The following is a 26,497-nucleotide window of genomic DNA, read 5'->3' on the forward strand; positions in this document are numbered from 1 at the left end:
GTATTGAGAAAACCCACCAACGGAGGACCAAATCTAGTGTTTGAATGAAATAGAGTTCCACAAATCAAGTGAAAGGAGGGACGAAAGTGGCAAAAAGTGTAAAATTTTTTTTCTCGAAATATGGGGAAATCTCTAGAGACAAAACCTGGAAAAATGGTGAAACAGAAAAAAAAAATTGAAGTTTCCGCATGAAAAATGGGATTTTATAACCTGTGTAACTTTTCGGTGCCGAAAATTTTTGGTACTTTTCGGACGAAACAAAGGACTTTAGAAATCTTATGAGTTTCGTTACGTTTTCAAAAATATCGGATATTTCGGTTGAAATTTCAGTAATTTCGACCGAAATTTATACCATGATGACTGTAAAATCATGGAACTTGTGATAACGAAAGAGGTAATCAATATAATTCATACTTACATACCTCAAAATGGATTAGATAAGAATAAAATATTTTGGTAACACATGGATAAATTGGTTAAAGGAATTAGTTCAGAAAATATTATTATAGGGGTAGATATAGATAGACATGTAGGAAGAGATAATAAAAATTATAAAATAATTGGTGGACCATATATTGATGGTGGCCCACAACAAAAAATTGGGCTACTTTTCTTAGAAACCCAACCAAAATGGAATATTGTTCTCTTAAATTATGTCATATTTTTCTCTCTTTTTTTTATTTTTTTTATTTTGAAGTAATATTTTTCCTGTTGAAAATAAAGTGACATGATAAAGCCATAATTTGCCAACTACAGCTAGTATGGGTGCATTTTTCTGATGGCTTGAACATGCCAAGGTGCACCCCACATCTAGACAGGGTTTGGAGTAAAAGATCCTTGCCTTGAGGCAGGTTTAAGTTGGTAATTTCTGACCTTGAGTTCATGGTTTGAGATCTTGGTCTCAACCCAAATCTCGACCAGTCAAAAAAACCAAGTGTCTCATATTCAAAAGGAAAAAACTTGCATCAGTATCTTAATTTCAATTCAATCATGGGCTTGATTCACACTCTATGTTCTGAGGAATACTTACCATTGAAAAGAGTTAAAAACGGAGTCTTTGTCTAAAGAATTTCGTTGAGAAACAACATATGAATAGAACCTTTCAACCAGGTAGTGCTTTTTCAAATCTCTCGAAATGGAATGCATTCCAAACATATATGCCATCTTGCGAGATCTTGACGGTGATCTCAGCTGAGATCTGGTATTTTTTCCTAGTGCAACTCAAGTGAACTCGAGGGCCCATTTCAGTGAGTTTTAGGGCTTAGTTTGGGCTGAAATTAGGTATTTAGCCTATTTTAGGACTTCTAAACACAGTTTTGACCTTTTACTTGTCAGGAAGCAAGTGTATATATGAGTTCCGACTCGACCCTAACTTTGAAACCAATATGCTAAAGGAATAAAAAGAGAAATTTGACTTCAAGAGGTTATTGCCCTTCAAATGGAATCTAACATATATTGCAAACTTTTTCAAAACATTACAAAATGTATTTTATAATTCAGAAAATTTTAAAAATAAATCAACAACAAGAAGAAGGCTTGTATCAATTAAATGGGGTCGACTACATGGATTCTTGCCTTCCAATTAGCTCTTTTTGAGGCCATGCTAGATACTAGGCCTAAGCTATGCATATCCTTTCTCACCACTTCTCTTAAGGAGAAAATTTTAAAAATAAATCAATTGCAGAAAAATAATTTTGTTTCCATTAAAGTCTAGATTGGGAAAAGATGCTCAACATACATTTAATCCATTTCTAAACACCTAATCTAGGACATAGTTTTTTACAACAAAAATAAAATGTTGAAAGAACACTCGCCTTGCTTGAAGAGTGGCTTCAAAATCACTAGATCCTAGTTGATTAGTTGTTGTAGATGAGCTGAATGGAGTGTTGATGCAGCCTAGGGGGAGATCCAAGCACTTTTCTGGCGAGAAATCAATGCAAAGATAAAAAACAGAAATGTGGGCAGAAGTCTAGTCGAGATGAGATATCTCACTCGACTCATTGAGATTTGGTATTAAAGGAGCTGGTTGGACCGAAATCTCGTTTTCGAATCTTTGTCAAAACCAAGATCTCAACTCGACTGGGATTACAAGTTTCTACATTTCGCTTCAAGTCTCATCTTGAGGTCTCACAAAAGCTCTTGTTAGGGTCTCATGAGTGCGAGATCTTGTGAGACATTGAACCGTGCCTGAGTTAGGGCTGCCAAGTTTGAGGCCGACACACTCTACCCTTTGCATCTTGGTTCCCAAACACCATGGCTATGGTCAATAAGAGTCAGCCATGCCTGACCTTGAGGAGGGTGGGCCAAGGCAGCATTGGTAGGATTTTTTTCTTACCTAAAGTCAAGGCTAGGTAGGGCCTGGTCCTAGCTAAGGGTAAGTAGGGTTAGGTAAGGGATGTGAAAAGGGTGGTCCACCTTGAGCCTGTTGCTGCCGCCCTAATGTCTAGAATATATGAAATAGATCATACCAATGTATATTAACTCTATTCCTTGGGGGCTAACCATAGAACAAAATTCGGTCGAAACTTGCGAAATTTCGCATTTTGGAACCTCCAAACGAAAAACTAGGGGACAAAAAAAAATTCCAAGTTTCAATCGAAATTGTCGAAATTTCGTTGAAACATGTTAAAACCTTGAAACCTGGTTCAACCTAGTTGGTTCATGAGAAAAAAAAATTCCCAAATTTCGTGGAAACCTAGGAAACGTTGTGAAAATCTGTGACTCTTTCCTGCAAGTTTCGTAGCTTTCTCAAATTTTCAATTTTTTTGTTTCTTTCATTTTTCCCAAATACCATGACAAATACCCCCTCCATCAGGACTTCCTTATCCAAATTGCGTATTCTCTCAGATTGGTTATCTTAGGCATGTTGATGACTAGACTATAAAGTTACAGTTGTCGATTACCTTGACAACCATAGGCATAAAATGTCAAGGGATGTCTATATTCTTTGGTTGAAGGAGAGGATGTTACATGCATAGTACTACTCAACTCACAGGATGGATCCACTGAGACACTCCTCTTGGCACTGAGTTGTACTATCCTTTTATTTTCAGTTACTTTGTATTTGATGTTTGAAGTTAGAAATTATATATTGAATATTATGTACTTAAGTTTATAGTGTACTTCTCGGACAACTCTACATTGTTGTTATATATATTGAATGACATATATACATTGATTTTTTTAGCAAAATACAACCAATGTATTCTTTATACTCTAATTAGCTTAAATGCAAAGTCTCACCCTGAAATACTCCCTAAAACATGTTGAAACTTGCACAAAAAAGTCCTAAGTTTCCTCGAAATTTCCCAGTTTCCCACCAAGTTTCCCTCGAATTATTTTGGGCTAACTATGGAGGAAAATATATAATGTTCAAGAAATTTTCGAGATTTTAACTGAGATGTGGTACCTTTTCATTTTGATGTAGTGTCTTGTTTTGGTGGCACAAAGTTGTTACAAACTTTGACGAAATGCTATCAACTTTTCAATCCATTGTTTAACTGAAATCTTCTATGTTTGTAGGGTTTCTTTTTTTTTTAGTAATAAATAATTTCCAATAGAGGTTGTTATTTGTATATAAAAGTTCAAAAAATAAAAGAAAGAAAAAAGATCTTCATTTTCTCACCAATATATATTTTTCGTGGCAAGCAATTTCCTTTGATTTGTTAAAGATTACGTTGGCAGTTAAGAACTTACTACCTTTCATATTGAACTTAACATCTGTTTCATTTTCTTTTGAATTTCCAGGTGGGAGTGGCTGAGCTTAAAGTTGCAGTTGAAAGAACTGGGGGCCTTGTTGTGCTAGCAGAAAGTTTTGGGCATTCTGTTTTCAAGGATTCTCTGAAGCGTGTATTCCAGTCAAATGGCAACGAGCTCGATTTTTCATTCAAGTAAGGTGTCAATTAGCTCTCCTTGATGTTCTGTATGAATTTTCCCAGTTCATGCTGGAATATCCCTAGATATTTGTTTTAAGAGTATATCTTCTATGAGTTTTCGCAGTTCATGCTAGAATATCCCTAGATATTTGTTTTTAGGAGTATATCTTCTTTTGTTACATAGTGTCTTTCCCACACAGAACTGTGACAGAGATCAGTGTATTCTCTGTCCGTGTAGTGATTATCTATATTTTGCAGGTGGAACCTTTGTGTTCATGGACTTTATTTTATTAGAGTGTGTTCTTTTAGAAAAGATCAGGAGAAAATTAGCTGTCATATTAATTATTAACAAATAGAGTATCGCTCAAATACCACAGCAATCTTTGCGGAAGTAAAATGTCTCTTTCCTGTCTGATCTGAACCCCCCCGGGGCTCCCCCCTTCACCCTGTGGTGCCACAACCTGGTCAATCCTTTATTCCCAGCCACCACCTACCCTTTGTAGAAGGCTTCCTCCACTATGTCGTCCCTACCATTATCAGTGCCTCTAAAGCAACCTCTATGAAGCTGATCTCCTGGTTCATGAGGCAAAAAACGGACACTTCAGGGGCTTTATTCTCTCCTTTGTCGTCATCAAACCTCTTTGACCAAGCAATGGTATTTCTTTGGCTAATTTGAATCATACATATTGGACACTGATTTTCTCATCTTCAAGTTTTCAGATAGTGCTTGAAGGCAGTGCTTGGAATGTTGGTAGAAAGCCAGTCTTTCTCAGACTATGGGATCAGTTCTTCCAGTGGAATCACCTCAAAGTCAGCACCCTTCCTCTTTTGGCTCTCTCTGTGGGTTCCCCCTGCACTTCTCTTGTAGTGGAGGTCTAGGTGTGGTAGGCTTGGTTCTTGGTGTCTTGCTTTACCTGTATGGAAAGACCAAAAGGCAAGATTGTCTTGCTTTCATAAGAAAATGTGTGTCAGCTGATTCTCCTCTGCCACATTCCATCTTGGTTGTCAACAATAAAGGGTTCATCCAGCCTGTCAGCTTCAACTGAATGCCACCCCATTGCAACTTATGGAAGGTCTGGCTACTTGAATGAATGCTCTGCCATTCGCCTCACTAAACCCTCTCTTGTTCTCTCCCTATTCTTGGTTGTCAACAATAACAGCTTCTTCATCCAGCCTGTCAGCTTCAACTCAATGCCACCCCCATTGCAACTTATGGAAGGTCTGGCTACTCACATAAATGCTCTGCCATTCCCTCCCTAAGCCCTCTCTCTCCTTCACTCCCTGTTCCGCAGTCTATTTCTGACCCCAACCTTTCTGCTGAATCTTCTGCCATTGCCATCTCCCTTCATTTGGGAGCTTCTTTGTTGCTTCTTCATTCCAAAGCCACCCTTCTTCTCCGCTCTTCTTGTTTTCTCTGATTCTTGTTCTCTCTGATTCTTGTTCTCTCAGCTGTGTTCAGACTGGGACTCGCCACCGCAGTAGGCATTACATCCAACATTTGTGCTCAAGGAATTAACCCTCTCTCTCTCTCTCTCTCTCTCTCTCTCTCTCTCTCTCTCTCTCTCTCTCTCTCTCTCTCACACACACACACACACACACACACACACACACACACACACACACACACACTCATTCAAATGCCTACACACACAATTAGAGGTTTGTGCGTTAAAGCGTTGTTGCTTGCTTTTGCGCTGCTTTTATTCATGCCTGAAATATATTTTTAATTAGAAATGGAATGCTGGTGTATGCCTTACTCTCTTTTTATTTATCCTTCTTCGTAGTGGTATATTTGAAGTAAGCTGCTCCAAGGATATCAAAGTTCAGGGAATTCTAGGTCCTTGTGCATCTCTTGAAAAGGTATGTGTCCAGAGCTTTGGCATGGGTGTGGACATTCCCTGTTCTATTCTGATTTTCACAATGTTAATTTTGCAGAAAGGTCCTATATGCTCTGAAACAGTAGTTGGGCAGGGAAGCACCAGTGCCTGGAAGATGTGTGGTCTTGACAAATCTACATCTTTGTGCTTGGTATTTGAGATTGTCAGAAAGGAAACTCCAGACGCAATTGGTTCATCCACAAATGATCAGTTTTACCTTCAATTATTAACTTAGTATGTCACAATATTCTTTTTAAATAAGCTACTCCATTGAGCTTTAAGGATAATGATGCTTTTCTAACAGATTACAGATATTTTCATCCAGTTATCAGCACAGCAATGGTCAAATGAGAATTCGTGCTACTACACTTGCTAGAAGATGGGTTGCTGGACCTGGTAGCGTACAGGTACCTGTAGTATATTCATTTATATGTTATAGTTCACCTCAGGTTCGTTATATCCCTTTACTGGAATCAAATCTCTTCTTGATTCTTACTGCTCAGGAGGAAACTTTAGTACCTAGACAACTCCTGCCTGAATTTGAAAAAAATCTTTTCATCATCCTTTTGTGGTTCAGTTTCTTTTCTTGGGTTGAATAAAAGCATGACAAAAGGAGGAGGGCTGGGGATGGGGGAAATAATTAACAGAAGGTATAACTATACAAAGCCGGTAATCCTAGTAGAAACAAAGCTCAACCCTCATCAGTGGGGAATGAAGGGCCGAGGGGAAGAGGGAGGGAGGCTTTTGAAACGATAAGCTTGTTCCTTGGAGAGTTATCACAGTAGGAAAGACACCAAAATGTTTACTTTTGACATCACAAACGATGGATATCCAATTCTGTTGTAAAGATATAGGATTAAAAGTGTTTTTTTTTGAGAAATGGTTGTACCATATCTGAGCTTCCCCACCATGTCATAGATGGACCTTACGAGCAAAGGACATGTCCACCCACATCCATTCCCTCTAAAAGTGCAGAATCTTTCAGCTTTCCAAAATGATGAGCAGGAATAAGCTAAGAAGATCGTCAACATTTTCTGGAGCATTCCAATAGAGGCAAGAGGCTTTTATTCCATCACCATACAATACATCCATCACATATTTCTTTTACATTCTCATGTAAGAAAACATTTTTGTCAAACCAGAAATAATAATAATAGTAATAATAATAATGCATGTTCAAAAAAAAAAATCAGCATAGTGAGGTCGTAGATTGGCCCACGAGGTTCAACATATATTAAATTATCTTTCATTGAACAAGTTCTGAACATAAATTTTTAAAAATACTAATTTAGAGAACTATGGGTACCTTAAACTAGAGAAACCGCTTCAATCTTGCTGTTGGGAGGCTCGATCCACATCCATCACATGTTTGCCGGTGATGTTGTCGAGTTTCCTCCCTTGATTTGAGCAAGATCTTGCTCAAGATGGCTCAAAATGGTGGAAATGGGGGTTGGGAGTGACCTTAGAAGTCTCAATGTCTCGGTCAAAGACAAGACCCTACTTAAATAAAAAAATAATAATAGTAAGATGTTACACTCAACAACAACAACAACAACAACAATAAGCCTTGTCCCAACTAAATGGGGTGGCTACATGGATTGTTGCCTTCCAATTAGTTCTGTTTGAGGCCATGCTAGATACTAGGCCTAAGCTATGCATATCCTTTCTCACCACTTCTCTTAAGGTTATCTTAGGTCTACCCCTAGCTCTTCTAGTTCCTTCAATCTGGATTATATCAATTCTCCATACAGGGGCATTTATAGGTCTCCGTTGAATGTGGCCGTGCCACCTCAAACGACTTTCTCGAAGCTTATCACTTATGGGAGCAACTCCCAAACCAACTCTAATATGATCATTCGTTATCTTATCCATCCTAGTTTTGCCACTCATCCATTTTAGCATCCTCATTTCTGCCACACTGAGTTTATCTATATGATTCTTTTTAACAGCCCAACACTCTGCACTGTACATCATAGCTGGTCGAACAATGATCCTATAAAATTTTCCTTTAAGCTTTAATGGAATACACTAATCACACAAGACCTCGGACGCACCTCTCCACTTCATCCACCCTATTTTAATTCTTTGGAAAACATCATCTTCTAAATCACCTCTTTTACTTATGATTGAACCTAGGTACCTAAAACATTCACTTTGAGGAATCGCCTTATCATCAATTATCACCACCTCATCATCTACCTGATCATGACTAAAGTTACAAACTAGATATTCCGTCTTCGTTCTACTTAGTTTAAAGCCTTTTGATTCCAAAGCTGCTCTCCATGATTCTAATTTGGTATTAATCCCCACTCGAGTCTCATCAATCAACACAATATCATCAGCAAAAAGCATACACCAAGGGACCTCATCTTGAATGTCTTTGGTTAATTCATCCATTACAAGTGCAAAAAGATATGGGGTTAAAGTTGATCCTTGATGTAGCCCAACTGAAATTGAGAATTCATTACTTTGTCCCCCCATTGTTCTTACACTTGTCACCGAACCATCATACATATCCTTAACTATATCTACATATTTACTTGCAACACTTCATTTCTGTAGTACTTGCCAAATTAACGCTCTAGGGACTCTATCATAAGTTTTTTTCTAGGTCAATAAATATCATATGAAGGTCTTTCCTACATTCTCTATACCTTTCCATAAGTCTCCTAATTAGATAAATAGCCTCCGTTGTAGATCTTCCCGGCATAAACCCAAACTGGTTCTCCGTAATTGTAGTTAAGTGTCTCAAACGGGTTTCAATTATTCTCTCCCATAATTTTTGTAAAATGTTACACTCAGGCCCTCGAAATTTTTGAAATATTGAAACAGGACCCAGAATCTCGAGATTTTGCAAGAGTTATGTTGAGTTTTCAGTCAAATACATTTCAGTCCTAGATCTTGTCTCTAACACCTGGAGATATCATGGCCTTTAAGTGCCTTCAATTTCCAATTAGCTACCATTTTCATTGCTTCCTATTTTCTATCAGTTTCTATTTCTTACCGTCTATTTTTGTCAGCAGGCATGACTATAAACTAGGGAGCCATTGTAAGGAAGGATGACAATAAATCAATGAGTGAAACTTCGAGGCAATGTTTACACTTGACTCTGGGAAAATATTCCCTGTTCAACAGTTGAGATTGCTGTGGATGAGAGACACATGGCTGAGAAAGCCCAATCCTTGCCCCCCTCTATTTTGGGCATTTTCTTTCTTGTGTTCTGTTTTCTACCATGGACGGAAAACTATTTGGGACTGTTTGCCGTTAGATTTAGTCTTGTATGGTCTCTGCTGTGTTTTTATTTTTATTTTTATTTTATTTTTTTGCTTTTATTTAAACATTTTCTTCCATATCTAAGGCTGCTTTTACTTTTAGATACAGTTTGTCAACTGATTATTCATTCTTATGCAGGAATTAATTGCTGGATTTGACCAAGAAGCAGCTGCAGCGGTAATGGCACGCTTAGTTTCTTTCAAAATGGAATCTGAGGTAATGCAAATGAATCACTCTGCTACTTAAAAGCTAACTCCACATGCTTTGTTATTAATGTTGGTTGGTGGTAGGCTCTCACATTTTAGGAATTGTATTTTCTGTATTGTACCAAAACTCACTACCTCGAGTAGATGAGTGACTACAAGAGCATCCATCTGATGATCTTCAAATGTCTACAATATAGAATCCTCACTGATCTGTCCATACTCATAAAGCTCGCTCAGTGTGCCTCAGATTCCTTTGGCTGACTTGCGTGGCTTGACCCACTCAGACCATTAACTAGTCCAGATTCATGAGGAAATTGCATTTCTTGCTTTTTCTCAAATTTAAATTTCTTTGTAGAGTCCTTCACAGTTTTTATGTGATTTTGATTTGGATGAAGAAGTATTTGTAGCACAGTTTTGCAATAGTTTGCATCCTTAGATTGGCGTTGCACTTGCTTCCAGTTGACTCCACAATAGAAGATGTTGTATCAGTCGCATATTAGGTAGAAAAAAGTCTGAAATGACCATACACTCAAAGGACCTTTTGCAAACACCTCTCATAGGGGTAGTGGTTACAATCGGTGATAGTATACTTCCCAAGAGAATGTCCTTCAACAAACCACAAGTGTCTGGCTCAACAATGGCACCCTCATTGCCTAGTCAACTATATTCTCCACATCAGCTTTGTTTCAAACACCGTTCTTCCATTCAGTGCTTCATGTCAAAAGGTATGGACATAAGAGTGCTTGGTGCCCTAATCAATTGGTATCCTACACTGAAGGAGCACCTGCCGACAGAGACAATCAATCTGGTGGCTGAAAGCCAGCTAGAGCCGTGCGATTTTAATGGTGAGAGTGATGATGAGCAAAGACATTGTTATGTTACTGGGCCCTTCTTGACTACGCATAGAGTTCCTGATGACGAAGATACAGATTGGTGTCAGAATAATGTTTTTCAAACTAATAGGCAATGCAATGACATCCTGTGTGATACAGTGGTCGACCTAGGTAGTTACACTAACATTGTCACTGAAGTTTTTGTTTGAAAGTTGGACTTGAAGAAAAAACTTTGGCCAAATCCTTACAAGGTTGTATGGGTGAACAACACAGACCTTGAAGCATACAAAAGGTGTTTACTTGTATATTCTATTGGTGGACTAATTCTTCCGGTACAATGTGATGCTCATTCAGTTTGCTGCATTCTATTAGGAGGCCTATGGTTGTATGACAAAAAAGCCAAGTATCGTGGATATGGAAACACATATTACTTCCAACATGGTGGAATCAAGGTGAAATTCCTCCTAGGAAAAATCTTCCATCTATCAAGCTCAAGAAGATTGTTGGTACATACCTTCTATGACGAGTTTATTTAAATGACATTCTTAGACCTCATTCGAACTCATCGTAGTTGAGTTCTTTCTAGAGTAGGAGAGTTGATGCAGTATTAATCAAGGTTGTCAAGGCGGCAAGGCGACCAAAGCGATTGGGGCTCCGGCTAGGCGATTAGGTAACAAAGTGGTGCCTAGGTGGCAATAAGGCAACCAAAGTAGTTGGGTTAAAATTTTTCAATACAACTACTTTCTATAATAAGTTAAACAAACATTCAATAGTCACGTTCATCCAAAAAAGAAAGCACTCAAGAATCATAATTATGAAAAATTATTCAAAAAAAAAAAAACACAAACATAAGTTCATCTCATCAAGCATCATAACAATGTCTATGTACAAACAAGGCCAACACGATAAATTAATAGATCTCATTATTCCGCTTTCCAAGTCATTTTTCATTTAATGATTCATTGATTCTCGATGTTGAGTATGGCTCATGCTTCACATTCTGTTGCCGACAGGCACAGGGGTCCTGCTCCCTGGTGAGTGGGAGGGGATCCCTGGCAAGGATGTGGGGGCAGTGCCCCCGGAGCTTGCAGAGGTCCTATGTCTCTTTGGGTTTCGGAGTTCCTTTGCAATTTGGGCCTTGATTCCGAAATGACGAAGCTATTAAATTTATATACTGCTTTGTAGAATAAACTTTGATTTAAAAAAAAAAAGAGTTTTAAGAAAAAATATTATGTTCAAAATGTTAAAAAAAAAAATGGCTACTGTAGTATCTAGGCGGCAATAAGGTGCACAAGGCAACAAAATGGTAGCGCTTAGACAGAAAAGCAGCAAAAAAATAGTGTCAATTAAGCGGTTCAAAACAAGGCGATTGAAAAACCACCTTACCGCCTAGGCGGATGCTTTGACAACACTGGTATTAATAGATTAGTTGGACCAACAACCTAGACTTTAGAAACACAAACCCAACAAGATTTTTTAAGTGTTTTTGGTCCAATAAGGGTTTGAATCAGTTATTTTCAGTGTTTTAATTGTTTTAATTTTCCTACATAGGAGTGAGTTAGAGTTAGACTTTGAGTTGCGCTTTATTTTAAGTTTCAAACTTCAACTATGATATGTGTTTTTTTTTCTCTTTAAGTACATGCTTGTAGCCCAGCAATTATTATAGTGAATTTATTAGAACTTGAGTATTCTCTAGATCTGAGAGTGGTGTGCCTTGTGCGTTTCTTCCCCTAACTCCTGCAATTTCCTCTTTCCTTTTAATCTCCCATTGTTAAGCTCACCATAGCAGACCTATTGTGTGGCCTGCATTACCTAGTTTATGGTCTAATAAAGAGAGTAGCTAAAAAGGTTAAGTAGGAAACAGGGTAACCTAAGGAGATGCTGGCAACTGGACATCTTTGATCACTGATGGTATCCTCTGTCTTCTTCCTTCCTTCTCTTCCTTTGTTCTCTTCCTCATGAACCTTTATTCCCCTTTATTCTCAATCTTCTCATACCCATACTAGGTCTTTGATAACTTCTTCAAATACCAATCTTCTTGCTCTCAGTAAATAATTTGACTATCAAGAGTGGTTGGTTAACTAGGATTGCACATAGAAGCTCCATCTTCCTTACTACCTTCTCTCCCCTTCTTGTCAATTCTCTTTTCTGTGGTTTCTTTTTTGCTCTTCTTCTTCTTCTTCTCCCTTTTTTATTTTTTTTATTTGATTAAATCAGGCAAAGCAAGGTACTTTATATTACTTAGGAAAAGTTTTTGTACAAAGTATGAGCTTCTGAATAGTAGAGCTAGTATCAGCAACATAAGTAGCTGGGAGCCCCATGTCTGGTACCAAATCTAGTGGCCATGGTTTAAGGAGAATAGGTAGAACTAGAGGTAAAATATCACAATTACTAATAACAGTAACAGCGGCCCTGCTTATAAAAACTCCATGTTTGATAGCCATGGAAAGGCCTTCTTCTAGTTGTGTAGTTTCAACCCATAAAGCATATTTATGGGGCTAGAGTTGTTTAACTTTTGAGCTTCAGTATAGGTTTAGTAAAGGAGGTCCAAAATAAAGCTTGAAGTTGCTGGACATGGAGAAACAGGCTTCTGAGCAACTGTGCCACTTCAATCATCCAGGCCACTTTAGTGTGCCTCCACTTAATGTTTGTTGACTTCATCATACCAGCTCATGATATTTTTCAACACATTCCAATGATCCTAATCTCATCCACTACCGTCTCCAAGATACAGACACCCCATTTGAGAGAGCGTTGGGTGACAGAATTTCTATTACGTGGACAATTGCGTGGTGTTGCCAACAATGACGGTAGACTACCTTTACAACTGTACATGATGACACCAAATGCTTGAATCTGATATATGGGCAGAAACAATATCGTGAAGCATACATGCCATGCCTGGTGATCCAGTTACAATTTCCGACTATGATGTTGGATTGATCTGATTCTTGAACCCTTGGAAATCTATTCGAGAGATCCATATTCTCATGCTCTCAGCTCCCACGGATCACAAATCGAGGACGGCTCAAAAAACACTTGTGGAGAGTGCAGCATCACCCTAGTGCCCTTGTCTTCCTGCCTGGTTGACCATATGCCACATTGTCAACTTGCTTTGTCTATCAATCTAGCTCAACAATGTCAGCCTTTACAATTTCAGTTATGCTGTTCCTGAGTAATCTTCCATTATCAACTCACTGCACTACTTGGTCAATCAAACTTGTGCATGCTTTGCTCTTTGACTGTGTAACTGTGTTGACAACAATTAGAATACCAGCACTGAGCACAATTACATCTTTTGTACAACAAAGGTTTATTCCAACTGGGAAGGAAACATCAAATCAATTGATGTCCTGTTTGTATGTGACAAAGAACATAATGCAAGTTAGTGGCAGATTCCACATCATCTGGAATCTTGTAATTTTGCTGAGAACATGGATGGGTTTTGTAACTTGGACAAGAAGAAGAAAAATGGCTATGGCACAAGAGACACAAGCATATTAGCTTTGACAATCTAACAAAGATTTGTGGGGGGGGGGGGGGGGGAAAGGGCTCTCAGGGATACTTTCAAACTTGACGAGCTTAGCATCTGAGCCTGTTGTCAAAGACGTTAGCAGACTAGAGACTCATATAAGGCCAAACAGTACAATTTTTTCAAACCCTTGGATCTTGTTGACAATGTCTTGTGAAGGCCTATGAGAATTAAGAGCATAAATACTGATGTCTTTATGCCATGCATTGATGACAATCAGGAATGACGTGGGCTATGCTCTCAAAATATATGTCAGAAGTTATGAACTGTTATAATGTCTTCAAGAATCAAGATCTGGATCCAAGAGGTAGAAGGATGAAATGTTTGAGACTCAACCAGGGTGGAGATTATAGTTGGAAAGAGTTCACCTTGTATCATGTCAGCATGGAATAAAATGACAATATTCAGCATCCAAAGTTCCTCAACAAAATGATGTTGTGAAGCATAGCTGTGAAAGAGTCACCTAAAGCGTCCAGGCAGAAATTTGGGGACCTGGTGGTTGACTGCCTTTCACTAACACGTTAATCACATTATATATTCTTTTGATTTTATGAAGAATACTACTACTAACTGTGCTATTGGCTGGTAGAAACTACACATCATCATAAGTTTTCATTGAAACAAAAAAGAAAAAAACCATATAACATAAGACCTAACAAAAGTCGGAACTGGGGACAGAACCTGGCTGTGTAGAACTCAGAAGTGTGAGCCCTAATCATGAAGCTGTGAACATGAGCAGATACGTCCTGCTGCTTCTTTCTGTCAGGAAGATATATTTGGTGCAAGCTTCTCTCCATCTCTACTGTGTTTTTTCCAAAAAGGAAAAAAGTCCTTTTTCCCTCTCTACTGTGTTTTTTCCCCTGTTTTTTGCCTCTTTTCTGATCTCAACTTCTCAGGTTTGACTTCTAGTAAAAGCCAAAACTCTTCCAGAGAGCATTATTTACTGAAGAACATTTATGGATCCATGGGAATTTCATACCAAAACCCATTTTCCTCAAAACCCCTTTTGCCAAAGTATTCTTATAAAAAATAATTATGGGAATCTTTGAGCAGTGATCTTTTATTTTTTCAGAAACAAGGGATATGCCCTTTTAAAATTACTGAAAGTTTATAATCTTGCTCTGTCGTGGGTTTTTCCCATCCATTGTCTTCTTCTGCGTCAGTGGCCCCAGCATTGGCTGCTGTTGGTGTGGCAGGGGACCGTAATTCTGTTGTATTTAATTTCTTTTAGTTCAAATCAAATTGTTTAGTTTTTTGTATAGGTCATATAATTTTTCATTGTATGATTATGTAACTTGAGGTTATTTGATTTGTGTTTTTGTAACGCTATGATGATATGATTATCTAGTTCCCTGATTATTTATTTCAATTGTGCAATATAGACTCAAGAGCAGCATCTGTCTTCAACCATTCAAACCCATCCAACTTTCCTTTGCTCTGAAGTGTAGCGGGTTATTTATTTGTGTATGTGTTTCTTACTCATTTGGCATCAAGAACACCTAAAAATAATGATAATACTTGAACATGGTTTTGCTCGCTTAAGTGCAGCCTAAACACTTAGGAAGGACTTCAAGGATCATCTAGCACCCCTACAACTATGTTGTGGAGCCACCTGGACACTTAGGAAGGACCTTGAGGATCACCTAGCACCTTTACAACTATGTCATATAGAGGGAAAAAAAATGTCAGACATTGAATTGTTCAGAAGCAAGTGCTCCATCAGCAGAACTAAGCAAAAACCTATGAAGGTAGAACTGACAAAGGCATCTTCCTTGGTTATTCATCAAAAACAAGGTATACAAATGCTTCATTAAAAGTGGAAATGTTTGTAAACATTGTCAAAACTCAAAAGATGGGAAGAAAATGTTTCCTAGAGGTGCTAATGTAAACTTTTCAATTTATGAAAATATCATTGTGGACAATATTGAGGAAGATGAAGTAGAAGAACCAAATTTGACTCTGAAGTGGAGGAAGTGGGAAGATCCAAATCAGCAAGATGTGACAACAATCATCCTTGTGGAGCAAATTATCAGAGATCCCAAGACTGGAGCTCAAACAAGGTGTATGAAAACTGATGGGAGTCTTGCAGCTATAACAGATTATTGTTTTCATTATTGTACACCATGGTCAGATAGTCAACACATCACTTAGTGGCTGTAGGCTGCTAATAATCCTGCTACCTGTCCACAAGATATGGTCCCCACTTGAGCTACCACATAGCTTTGAGCTTCCTTCAAGGAACCCTTCTAAACAACCCACATGGAAAAACTCCTCACTTAAATAAAATGTATTATATTTAGCTGGTTTTTTTTTTTTTTTGGTAAATATTTAGCTGGTTATAGTCATACTTTTTATAATCATTTACTATTTTGACAATGTACTTGTTTGCTCATTAATAACTAAAAGATTTGATTGGTGAGCAGGCTGATTTTGATCCTGTCAGATGGCTTGATAGATCATTGATACGTCTATGTTCTAGGTTTGGTGATTACCAGAAAGATAGTCCATCTTCTTTCAGCTTATCACCCCGATTTTCAATATTTCCACAATTTATGTTCCATTTGCGGCGTTCTCAGTTTGTTCAGGTATGTTTCAAAGTCATTCTGCTTGTCTTTCCTAATTGACCTTGTCTTAAAAGTGGTATCCTGTTTATCTTAAAGCTTACAAATGTTAATACGGTTGTTCATTTGCTACAGGTCTTTAACAATAGCCCAGATGAAACTGCTTATTTCAGAATGATCTTAAACAGGGAAAATGTGGCGAATTCAGTTGTTATGATTCAGCCATCATTATTATCTTACTCCTTCCATTCAGGTCCAGAACCAGTGCTCCTTGATGTTGCTGCAGTTGCTGCTGACAGGATCCTACTTTTGGATGCCTATTTTACTGTCGTCGTATTTCATGGAATGACGATTGCTCAGTGGCGAAATGCTGGATACCATAATCAGAAAGAACATGAGGTAATTTTGTATTTGACATGCAAGGTGGACGTAGTACTAATTTAGCCATCGCATATTATTGGATAAGGTCAAGATGCTGGTAGTTGACTTTGAATAAACCTAATTTTCAGAGGCCAACAGGATGTTTGTGCTGGGGGGTGGGGGGTTATTTCCTGATAAATAAGCTTTATATTATAAATTACACACTAGGCAGCCTCCTAGAACCCCGGGGGAGGAAGGGGTAGCAGAGATGACTCTTTCCAAGGTGCGCATTCCCTTCTACCCCACCTACTATGCACAAATATATAACCAACTACATACTTCAAGAGCTTGTGAGATGTCTTGCTTTTTGTAATCTTAACTATCAAGAGAACTTTTCTAAAGATGAAGGGAAACTTTAATAGGATGTTTTCCAACCAGCTATGATAAATTGGGCACAACATTAGGCAGTTAAGGTGTCTCATGTAGTGAAGCTATGTGTGGCAGAGATGAGGATGTTAACATGAAAAACTTCTACACATTGAACAAGAGAGGATTTCCCCCACTTTTGGGTAATGAGGATGGGATCAATCAATGTAACTACTGAAATTGATCAATGCATGGCAGTGGTGTCTCCAACTTAAGGTTGTGGTGTTGAGCATGGTGATGTTGCGATGCTTGGAGATGGTGAGAGGTGATCCGAAGACTAAAAAATCCTATACTAATGTGGTGCGAAGTTTGGATTTTCTTGGGATTGAATGTTTTCTTGGACCCATTCAGGCCACCCTCTTCAAAGTATTCTGATACGTCAGGAGTATAAGGCACAATGCAACCAGTCTCATTCTGTTCAGATTGGTGGGGAGAATATTTGCTTCATGAATCATGACGCTGGTTGATTTGCAAGAGGAGGCAAGAAGGACATGGAATATGAAGCTAAGGCCTTCGATGTCTCAATTAAGGAAGCGGTTTATTATATTTCAACTTTTGATGCAAAAGTGATGTATTAGAGGTGTGTAGGAATTATTGGAGGGTTTGGTCGTAGTCCATAGGTATCAGTGCTGGTGGCTAGACTTTCAGCGTTCATGAGACAAAACCCTTTTCAAAGTTGGTTCAATAGGCTTTTCAAACTTGCCTCCTAAGTATTGGTAATGAGAGCATGTTGCTAATGATTGCCAAGATGGTAGGAAGACAAATATCAATGGACCACCAGACAGCATAGTTGTCAAAGTGTCTGCCTAGGCGGCAAAGCGGATTTTCAACCGCTTTTTTTTAGCCGCTTAATTGACAACCAATCTGCAAAGGAACTCCAAGGCCCAAAGTGACATAGAACCTATTTTTTGCTCCAGGGCCGCTGCCCCCACACCCCCGCCGGCAATGCATAAGCCATATTCAACATCAAGAATCAATGAATCAGTATATGCCTAGGCAAAAGTTTTGACAACCATGGTTTGATGAGATGAACTTTTGTTTGTGTTCTTTTTTTGAATTATTTTTCATAATTATGATTCTTGAATATATATATTTTTTGGATGAATGTGACTATTAAATATTTGTTTAGCTTATTATAGAAAGTAATTGTATTGAAAAGTAGTTATAATGAAAACTTTTGACCCAACCGCTTTGGTCGCCTTATTGCCGCCTTTGTTGCTTAATTGCCTAGGCAGGACCCCAATCACTTTGGTTGCCTTGCTGCTTTGACAACTATGTCAAACAAAGCAAGGTGTTCGAGGTTTTTGTGCATGTATTTGGTGGAGAATGAAGTTGAAGCCACTGAGGTGGAGGTGAAGCAAAAGTTGGTGCAGTAGGTTAAACCAAGTCAACAGCTTCTTGCAACAAGTTTTTTATGAAGATGTCTTACTAAGCCAAAAGGAAAGAGAATTTGAAATTTGTCACTGACGAGAGTAGTACTCCTGGTGCGCTTTACGTGGAGGACATTTCGCCCTGGAAGGATACGAAGGTCCTTTCAGGTGGATTTCTCCTAGAAGTATGCCACTCTTTTCGGTAACGTGGAGATGGTAGTTACTCCAAATGTTGTACAGGGAGGTTCAGTCTTTCTTTGGAGTGCCAATAGTGTGCTATGTTGCAACAATGACTTGTCAGAGAGGAGTCTTTAGCAGGTGAGAAAGGTAAGGCTACATAATAGACTTGATTGGAGTGCAATAATTGCAATATGCAGATGGTGGAGGTAGACAACTCTATAGTTCAGGGATGTCAAATTTGTTGTCAAGTTAACCCAAACCCAACCAGTTCATATGTTTATGGCTGAAACAGGGATGACGCAAGGTACTTATATAATGGGTGGATGTTACTCACGTCCTAAGCATGTGGATGTAAATTTCGAACTTCAATGTGGAGGGAAGAAGTATGATCTTAGAGGTTGGCATGCTTGTGGGTGGTCTTTGAAGGAGATTAGATCCATGGAGGGATATGACCCAAAATGGCATGTGTTTACTTCATCTCCAATGATGTAAGAGGTCGGGTGACGCCATGTGATGGTGTTATATGATGAGGTGCAGGGGGTGAATGAGGTCCTGTAGGATGTCACTATTGCTATGTTTGAGCCGTTGGATGCAATATTAAGACGAAAGGAAGGCCAGCCATAGGGGGTTGGTGGTGCAGACTCTTCTTAGTAGTTAGAGATGCAGACCTCTCCTAGAATATAAGAGGTGTAAGAAGGCTGGTTGGGTGAGTGCACTTAAAGAGTGTTGATTTGGTAGTTCAAGTCAGACATTCTTTATTTAGCATAACCAAAGGTTGATTTTTCTAAAGATTTAGTTTATTTTTGATAAGTTGGTTTTTCCAGTGATGTGATCTCAAACTCCATAAAGGATAGGGTACCAAATTTGTGAATTATTTGGAGGCAAGACATTCCTAGGCTTGTGGCGATCTTCACTACAGAACAAAAAATCTCAGTTGAGGTAGATTGGTAGGGTCAAAACAGTGTAATGTGTCCATGCAACTTGCTGTAGGGTGGATTGACGATCCTTATAAGTGGAAATTGCCTTGCTTCCTATTGGGTCCTTCCCTTGTGTAGTGCTAGGTGATTTTAATGCAACCCTCTCATCTGAGAAATGTGTTTCTTGGCAAATTTTACTTACGGTTGGCAGATTAATTTCAAGCAATGGTGGACCCGTGTGAGCTTGATTCTATTCCCTTGATACAGAAAAAATTCTCATGGTTGAACATTCACAGAAGGGGCATGTAGCACATCTATTTTGCACCATTGTTTCTATCAGAGGGTTGGACTGACCTCTCTGGTACTGTTCTACTTTGGGTCGCAGTGCTTGGTGTTGGAGCACACTTGGTGGCAAGGTGACACTCCATCTAAATTTCCATTTAGATTCAGTAATTTTGGTTCGAAGGCATATATTATTTTAAGGTGGTATAGGAGAGCTGGATGCAATAGTTATCTGGTGGTCCTATAATGCTTTTTTTTATAAATTAAAATTATTGAAGGGAGTGTTGCGCTTGATTTTACTTGGATTATATAGGAACAGACTTGATGGTATTCAAACGAGACCCAAAGGACTGACTTCAAATTACAATTGTCTTTCACAGTGTTAAATTCTTTGAGAAATATATAATTTCTTCCTTCACTATTCCCAAGATTCATTCGCTTACAGTCCATCCATCAATTCCCTTGTTAATGCTGCCTGGTCATAACTGGGGAGTGTCATAATGTACACTACATTAACCCCCCCCCCTTGTGGAGAGGTGGTTTCCGAAGGTTAAATGATGACTTCTGGGGACGTATCTGTTGTATGCCAATATTTCTCCTTAGGTGACATTTAAATGAATGTTATTCAACCTAAATTACTAGTTTCAACGTTCATACTTACTAATATTTGTGGGTGCTTTATTGTATAGGCATTTGCCCAGTTGCTGCAAGCTCCTCGTGATGATGCAGAAGCAATACTCAAGGAACGGTTCCCAGTGCCTCGCTTGGTAATTTGTGATCAATATGGCTCTCAGGTCATTTCCTTGACCCACCTTCATTCTATAAGAGTTTTTATTTCCCAAAAGAAACTAACATAGGTGATCTTCCTTTATCGTTATGGTGGAATAGGAAGATATAGCCCATGCTAAGTGGATTTAAGAACAGGCCGGTCCTTAATAATTGAAATGGTGTTTAGTTTGCTTCAGATAATCCTCCTTTCGTCCGCTGGACAACCATTCGCTTGCTAAATCTAGCAGATGGTTCATAAATGCTTCCTAAGACAGTATGAACCAATAATTTTATTAGAGTTTTTACATCTAAACTCACTTAAGTTGGGGTGAAACTCATGTTGTCTCATCGCATACCCAACCCTTAGGTGGGTACCCATTTTCTTCCTACACTTGACCGGAAACCATCCACTATTGCCGGAAACCACTTCCCCCCTCCTTTTCCTGTTTCCAAACCAATTTAAAAGAAAAAAGTCTCCCAGATCCAGGCCACCATTACCTTATCGCAGTGAAGCAAGAGGGTTTTCCCACCGTTATTATATAAAAATAAATAAATAAATATGTAAGAAAGGGGAATAGCAGCCAAAAAGAGAACGTTGTATTTGTTTCAGATCTTCTCTCCAGCCGCTGGTTCCTCAGTTAACTTGAACTTGGATGCTGGCCATCTGTGGTGAATGGGGCCAATCATATGTCACATTAAGCATATGAATCTGAGTTAACTGCATTATGCGGAAGCTTTTAATCTTTATCTTCTTCTTTTTTTCCTTTTTCATTCACATTATAGATTGAGGTGTATTTCTTTATTTAATTACAATCTTATGATGTATGCAGGCCCGTTTTCTGTTGGCCAAACTGAATCCCTCAGCCACATACAACTCAAGCTCTGTTTCACAAGGAGGGGATATCATCTTTACAGATGATGTCAACTTTGAGGTCTTTTTGGATCATCTCCAAAGGCTGGCAGTTCAACAATAACTTTAGGAAGGCCTTCAGTTTTGTAAAATTTCATCTTAAAATTTTTGTACAGTAAGTTGCAGAATTATTCATTTGTCTGCACTTATTAATCATTAAAATTCTGCTTCTAGTTTAGTATCTTGGCTTTAATGTTGTACAAACACTCTTTTTTAGACCCATACTTCCTCCGTTTTCAATACTTCTTTAATAATAATTATTTCTTTGTTCATGATAATTATCCCTCGTCGATAAGGGATTAAGGTGTTGTAAGTCCTACATTGAGTTTAGTTAGGAGTTTGAGTCTAGTTGGGAGTTTGGTCTATTAGAGAGTCTTTATTGTTTATGTTTCTAGTCTCACATCACGGAATATTGTACTTGGTCATTCATAACCATTCTTATAAATAAAGCCCAACTGTGTCACACAAGACATAAGTCAGGATTCTCTCAAGAAAAATTCGGAAAAAGCTTCCAGACTCTGAATCTCCATACCTACCATCATCAACACCCCTGACAACACACCACCCATTACAGCCATTCACCTAAGCCTTCAACACCATTTTACCTAAACCGAACCACCAAGTACCCTTTCAACACCCAACGATTAACCCTAGGAGTCTCGATGCATCATCTGGTGATACTCCGTGATGCAACGACTCTCCTAGGATGATCAACGTTCCTTTTAAGAAGAAAAAAATATCTCTCGTCCCTTCTTCCTCTTACCTGCAATAATTGCTAGAAGGGTTTTTATGAGTCAAAAGTCCCTCTAGAACCTATTGCCTAACCTAACTAGATTTTTTTGAATATTCCTAGAACCATCGATGTCTCTCAAGGGTGTTTTTAGGTGCTTGTAATTTGCATAGTTCCAGGGGGCTATTAAGCTAATTTAAATGATTTTAGGGAACTGTTTGTAAAATTGGAGTGATTTTTTGTTTCTTCGATGGATGATTTCAACACCTCTCCCTTGTCTGGTATATTTGAAGAGTCTCCCATACCTTCCATTCATAAGGATCGTGAGTTTTCTCTGCTTCAGATGACAACTGTGAAACTCAATAGGACAAATTATCTTAGATGGTTTCATTCAGTTTTCCTTGTTGTTGGTGCTCGTGGTCTTACTGGCCATCTTGATGGGATTTTTATAAAACTTTCCACACTTGGTCCGCAACTTTTCAAGTGGTACACAGATGAATGCTTGGTCATCGGTTTTCTCATCAATTCTATGGAATCAAGCATAGCAAACAATTATCTCCTCCTTCCTAAAGCGGCAACTATTTGAAAAGTTGTTAAGGATACATATTCCAAAATAGGTAATGATGCACAATGCTTTGAAATTAGACGGAAGATCAATCAGTTGCAGGGAAAAGACCTTACTCTTCTCAGTACTATAACACTCTTTGGGGATATTACCCGACTTTAGATTCCAATGGGAAGTTTACACCGAAGAATGCTGAAGATGTTATTGCCTATCAACAATGGAAAGACAAACAAAGAGTTTATAAATTTTTATCAGAATTGAATATAAAATTTGATCAAATCCACGCACAGATTCTGTCTAGAGAGTTTTTCTCTTCTTTGGCTCAGGCCTATGCCATGGTAGATATAAAGGACAATTGACGGATAGCTATAGTACATACACAGATTCCTGATAAGTCTGTTCAGGAATCTGTGTTAGTTGTTGGTTCTAATAATCCTAAGCCTAGTTTTGGTAACTCTCAACATCATGTGAAGTGTGAGTATTATGGAAGGAACGTCATACAAAGGATAAATGTTGGAAATTACATAGACGTCCAACCAAGAGTGGCAGTATGTGTAGCAATCAAGTATTTGCAAATCAGGTTATTCCATACATACAGAGTACTCCAGCACATATTTTTCGTCAGCTGATGACCAAACTTGACAAAAACTCTTCCGGTTTGACTTCCAATGCGAGTGTTGCATCTGTTGTTGCCTCTACCTTTGGTTCCCAGCCTCCTATAGGTATTTTCTGTTGCCATAGTGTCAATTATATTTATCCCTCCTAGATAATTGACTTTGGGGCAATCGACCACATGACAGGTTCATTTTCTTTATTCCATACTTATTCTTTTATTCCACCTGTTCAAAATGTTCGAACAACTGATGGGTCTCTGTCCCCTATTTTTAGAAAGGGTTCCATCATCTGTTCACCTAACCTCACCCTTTCCTCTGTTTTGCATGTTCCTAAATTTTCAGTTAATTTATTATCCATTAGTAGCCTAACCCTTGATATGAACTGCAAAATACCATTCTTTCCATCTCCCTGTGGTTTTTACGACCTAGAGACGAGGTGTACAATTGGCAGTGGTAAACAGAAGGAGGGGATCTACCTAATGGATGGTTTTGGTTCTCCATCTGTTGTTTCTACAGTTTCTACATCATCCTCTCTTGCATTAGTCTCTTTATTACGGCAACATAATCGTCTAGGCCACATTCCTTTGTCAGCTTTGTCTGGACTCTTTCATGATTTGGCTAAAAAGTGTTATTTGAATGATTCCGTTGTGATGCTTGTATTTTGGCCAAGCAAACAAGACATATTTATCTCATTTTAGATAATAGAAGTAAAGTTCATTTTTCTATTATTCACTCTAATGTATGGGGTTCTTCTTAGACTGTGTCTATATTTGGTATCGTTTATTTGTTACATTCATTGATTGTTGCACCTGCACTACTTGGGTTTATCTCTTGCATAAATAAAAAAGTGATGCGTTCACCTGTTTTCAAAATTTCCACAATATGGTTAAGACCCAGTTTGGAGCTGTAATAAAAATACTTAGGACAAATAATGAGACTGAATATTCGGGTGGCAGCTTTCCCTCTAACTATTCTGATCATGGGATTATTCATCAAACCATTTGTGTTGATACACCTCCTCAAAATGGGGTTGCAAAGTGCAAAAATAGGCATCTCTTGGAGGTGGCATAGTCCTTATGTTTACTATGCATGTGCCACCTCAATTCTGAAGTGATGCGGTTCAAATTGACACCTATCTCATTAATAGGATGCCTTCACATGTCATAGATCAGCACTGTCCTCTTGAAGTTCTCTGAGGTACAACCAATTTTACTGTACCCCTTAAGGTCTTTGGATGTGTTGCATTTGTTCGCAACCATCATAGTCATGGTAAGCTTGATCCCAGAGGGTTACAGTGTATACTCTAGGGCTATCCCCCTATACAAAAAGGTTATAATGTTACCATCCTGGATCTCGTCAATTTTTTATGTCTATGGGTGTTGTTTTTCAAGAGTAGATTCCCTTTTTTCTCCTCGTCTTCAAGGGTAGAGTCTTAGTGAAGAAGCTCGGTATTCCTTGAGATTCCTCCTAAAGTTCTTACTATTGAGTCTCCTTTGGCAAATTTTCTATTGGAAGATAGTAACTGGACAGGAACAGCTGGTGGATGATGTGTAGGGGGAGTATAGACCTCCTCTAAAGACCTACCAAAGGAAGCAGAAGTCGTCCTAGCCATGGCAATTGGAAGCACTAGATCCTAGTCCTAAAGCAACCATTCCTCCTAGTGAGTTTGTCTCTGACCTAGATTTGCCCATTGCATTAAGAAAATAGTCACGTACTTGCACCAAACACCCTATTTCTAGCCATGCATCATATCATTCTTGGGCATCAAACAAAGGTTCACGGTCAGGTTCACCACTAGGCAATGCTTCCTTTGGCCCCCATTTACAAGCAAAGGTCATGTTCCCCCCACAAAGAACTCTCATCCATAGAAAAAATGTCAAATAGGTAGGTCTATACTTGCAGAAACTTAACATCTATCTTTATGAAAAAGCCTCAATGTTGTTTTATAATATATATGATTGTCCATATGTAGGTCCATGCAAGTAATCCAGGAGGTGGTGCATATTTAGGTTAATCCTTATGTAGAACTCTTGAGAGAATCTTGACTTCTGTTCTGTGATATAACAGAGGGTTATTTATAATAATAATTATGAATGAGCAAGCACAATGTTCCCCGATGTGAGACTAAAAACACAAACAATAAAGACTCTCTAATATACCAAACTCTTAACTGAACTCAACTTATGACTAACAACTTTCCCCCTCAAGTTGGTGCATAGATATCTATCATGCCCAACTTCCTAACAATACTAATAAATAACTTGACACTCAAACTTTTTGTGAATATATTAGCACGTTGTAGTCAAAGGTAACAAAAGAAATTTGAACCAGACTAGACTCAACCTTTTTATTTTGTCTTCAATCTATTTTTGACAAAATGAGGGTTAAACTGGTCAAATGGAAGACTAACCAGCTTTTTTCTGCAAGGTGTAATAATCAATCTGTTTTGGATTTTGTCCCTATAGCTTGCTTTTTCCAAAGACCCTTCTGTTAAAAAATGTACTTTGTTTGTCAAAACTTGTGGAGGGGAACCCACAAGGTGTGAAAAAACTTACTCTCCTAAAGAGTCTTAGTGGTTTGGACTCCAGAAGATTGGACGAGTTTAATTATGTTTTACTCCTCAAGCTTGCATAGAGACTTATTACTCAAGGAGCTGCTCTATGGGTTAGAACTCTCAAATCTAAATATTTTGGGAAAACCTGTGTTTGACCCCCAAGGTTTTACAAAAGAATAGATTTTGGACATGGAATAGTTTACAAGGAATTTTTCCTACCCTTCAAAAGTTGGTTTTCAAGTGTGTGAGCAATGGGTCGATACGTCCTTCTGGTTTGACCCATGGATCCCTTCCTCTCACAACCACTGTGTTAGAAACCCTAACATACTCTACAGAGTTTCCAATGTGGCTGCTGTGGTTAGGAATGAAGATTCCTTGCAACATTGGATGATCATGTGAACATCTTGTTAGCTTCTATTGACTTGCCTGATTTTCCTGATTACTAGACTTTTCTGGTATCTACTAATGGTGTTTTTCTACAAAGTTAGCAATAAACTCGCCAAATCAGAAGTCCTCCATTTCTCAAATGAATAGAAATCAGAATGGGGCATCTTTCAAATTTTTCAGTGTTATGCATGACTTTGATGATTAGTGGAGGTTTTTTGCAAGCTTAATATTCATTCCAAGTTTAAGATTTCCTTTTAACATTTCTTGAATGTAGGGA

General features: G+C 38.4%; 1 protein-coding gene across 1 annotated transcript in view; it reads left to right on the plus strand.

Annotated features, from left to right (window-relative positions):
* LOC149000029 (protein transport protein SEC23 C-like) overlaps positions 1-22,011 on the plus strand; it is a 35,253-nt gene extending 13,242 nt beyond the window's left edge. The window contains exons 4-12 of the mRNA XM_089140916.1: positions 3,748-3,890; positions 5,660-5,735; positions 5,811-5,986; positions 6,078-6,159; positions 9,164-9,241; positions 16,020-16,181; positions 16,293-16,556; positions 20,382-20,486; positions 21,291-22,011. Of these exons, the coding sequence (XP_088997042.1) occupies positions 3,748-3,890; positions 5,660-5,735; positions 5,811-5,986; positions 6,078-6,159; positions 9,164-9,241; positions 16,020-16,181; positions 16,293-16,556; positions 20,382-20,486; positions 21,291-21,434 (1,230 nt within the window). The 3' untranslated portion in view covers positions 21,435-22,011. The remainder of the gene's footprint in view (positions 1-3,747; positions 3,891-5,659; positions 5,736-5,810; positions 5,987-6,077; positions 6,160-9,163; positions 9,242-16,019; positions 16,182-16,292; positions 16,557-20,381; positions 20,487-21,290) is intronic.
* The last annotated feature ends 4,486 nt before the right edge of the window (positions 22,012-26,497 follow it).

The sequence above is a fragment of the Hakea prostrata genome, chromosome 11 (genome assembly GCF_041222555.1).
Source record: "Hakea prostrata isolate BN-2017 chromosome 11, UWA_Hpros_2, whole genome shotgun sequence".
Taxonomy (NCBI): Eukaryota; Viridiplantae; Streptophyta; class Magnoliopsida; order Proteales; family Proteaceae; genus Hakea; species Hakea prostrata.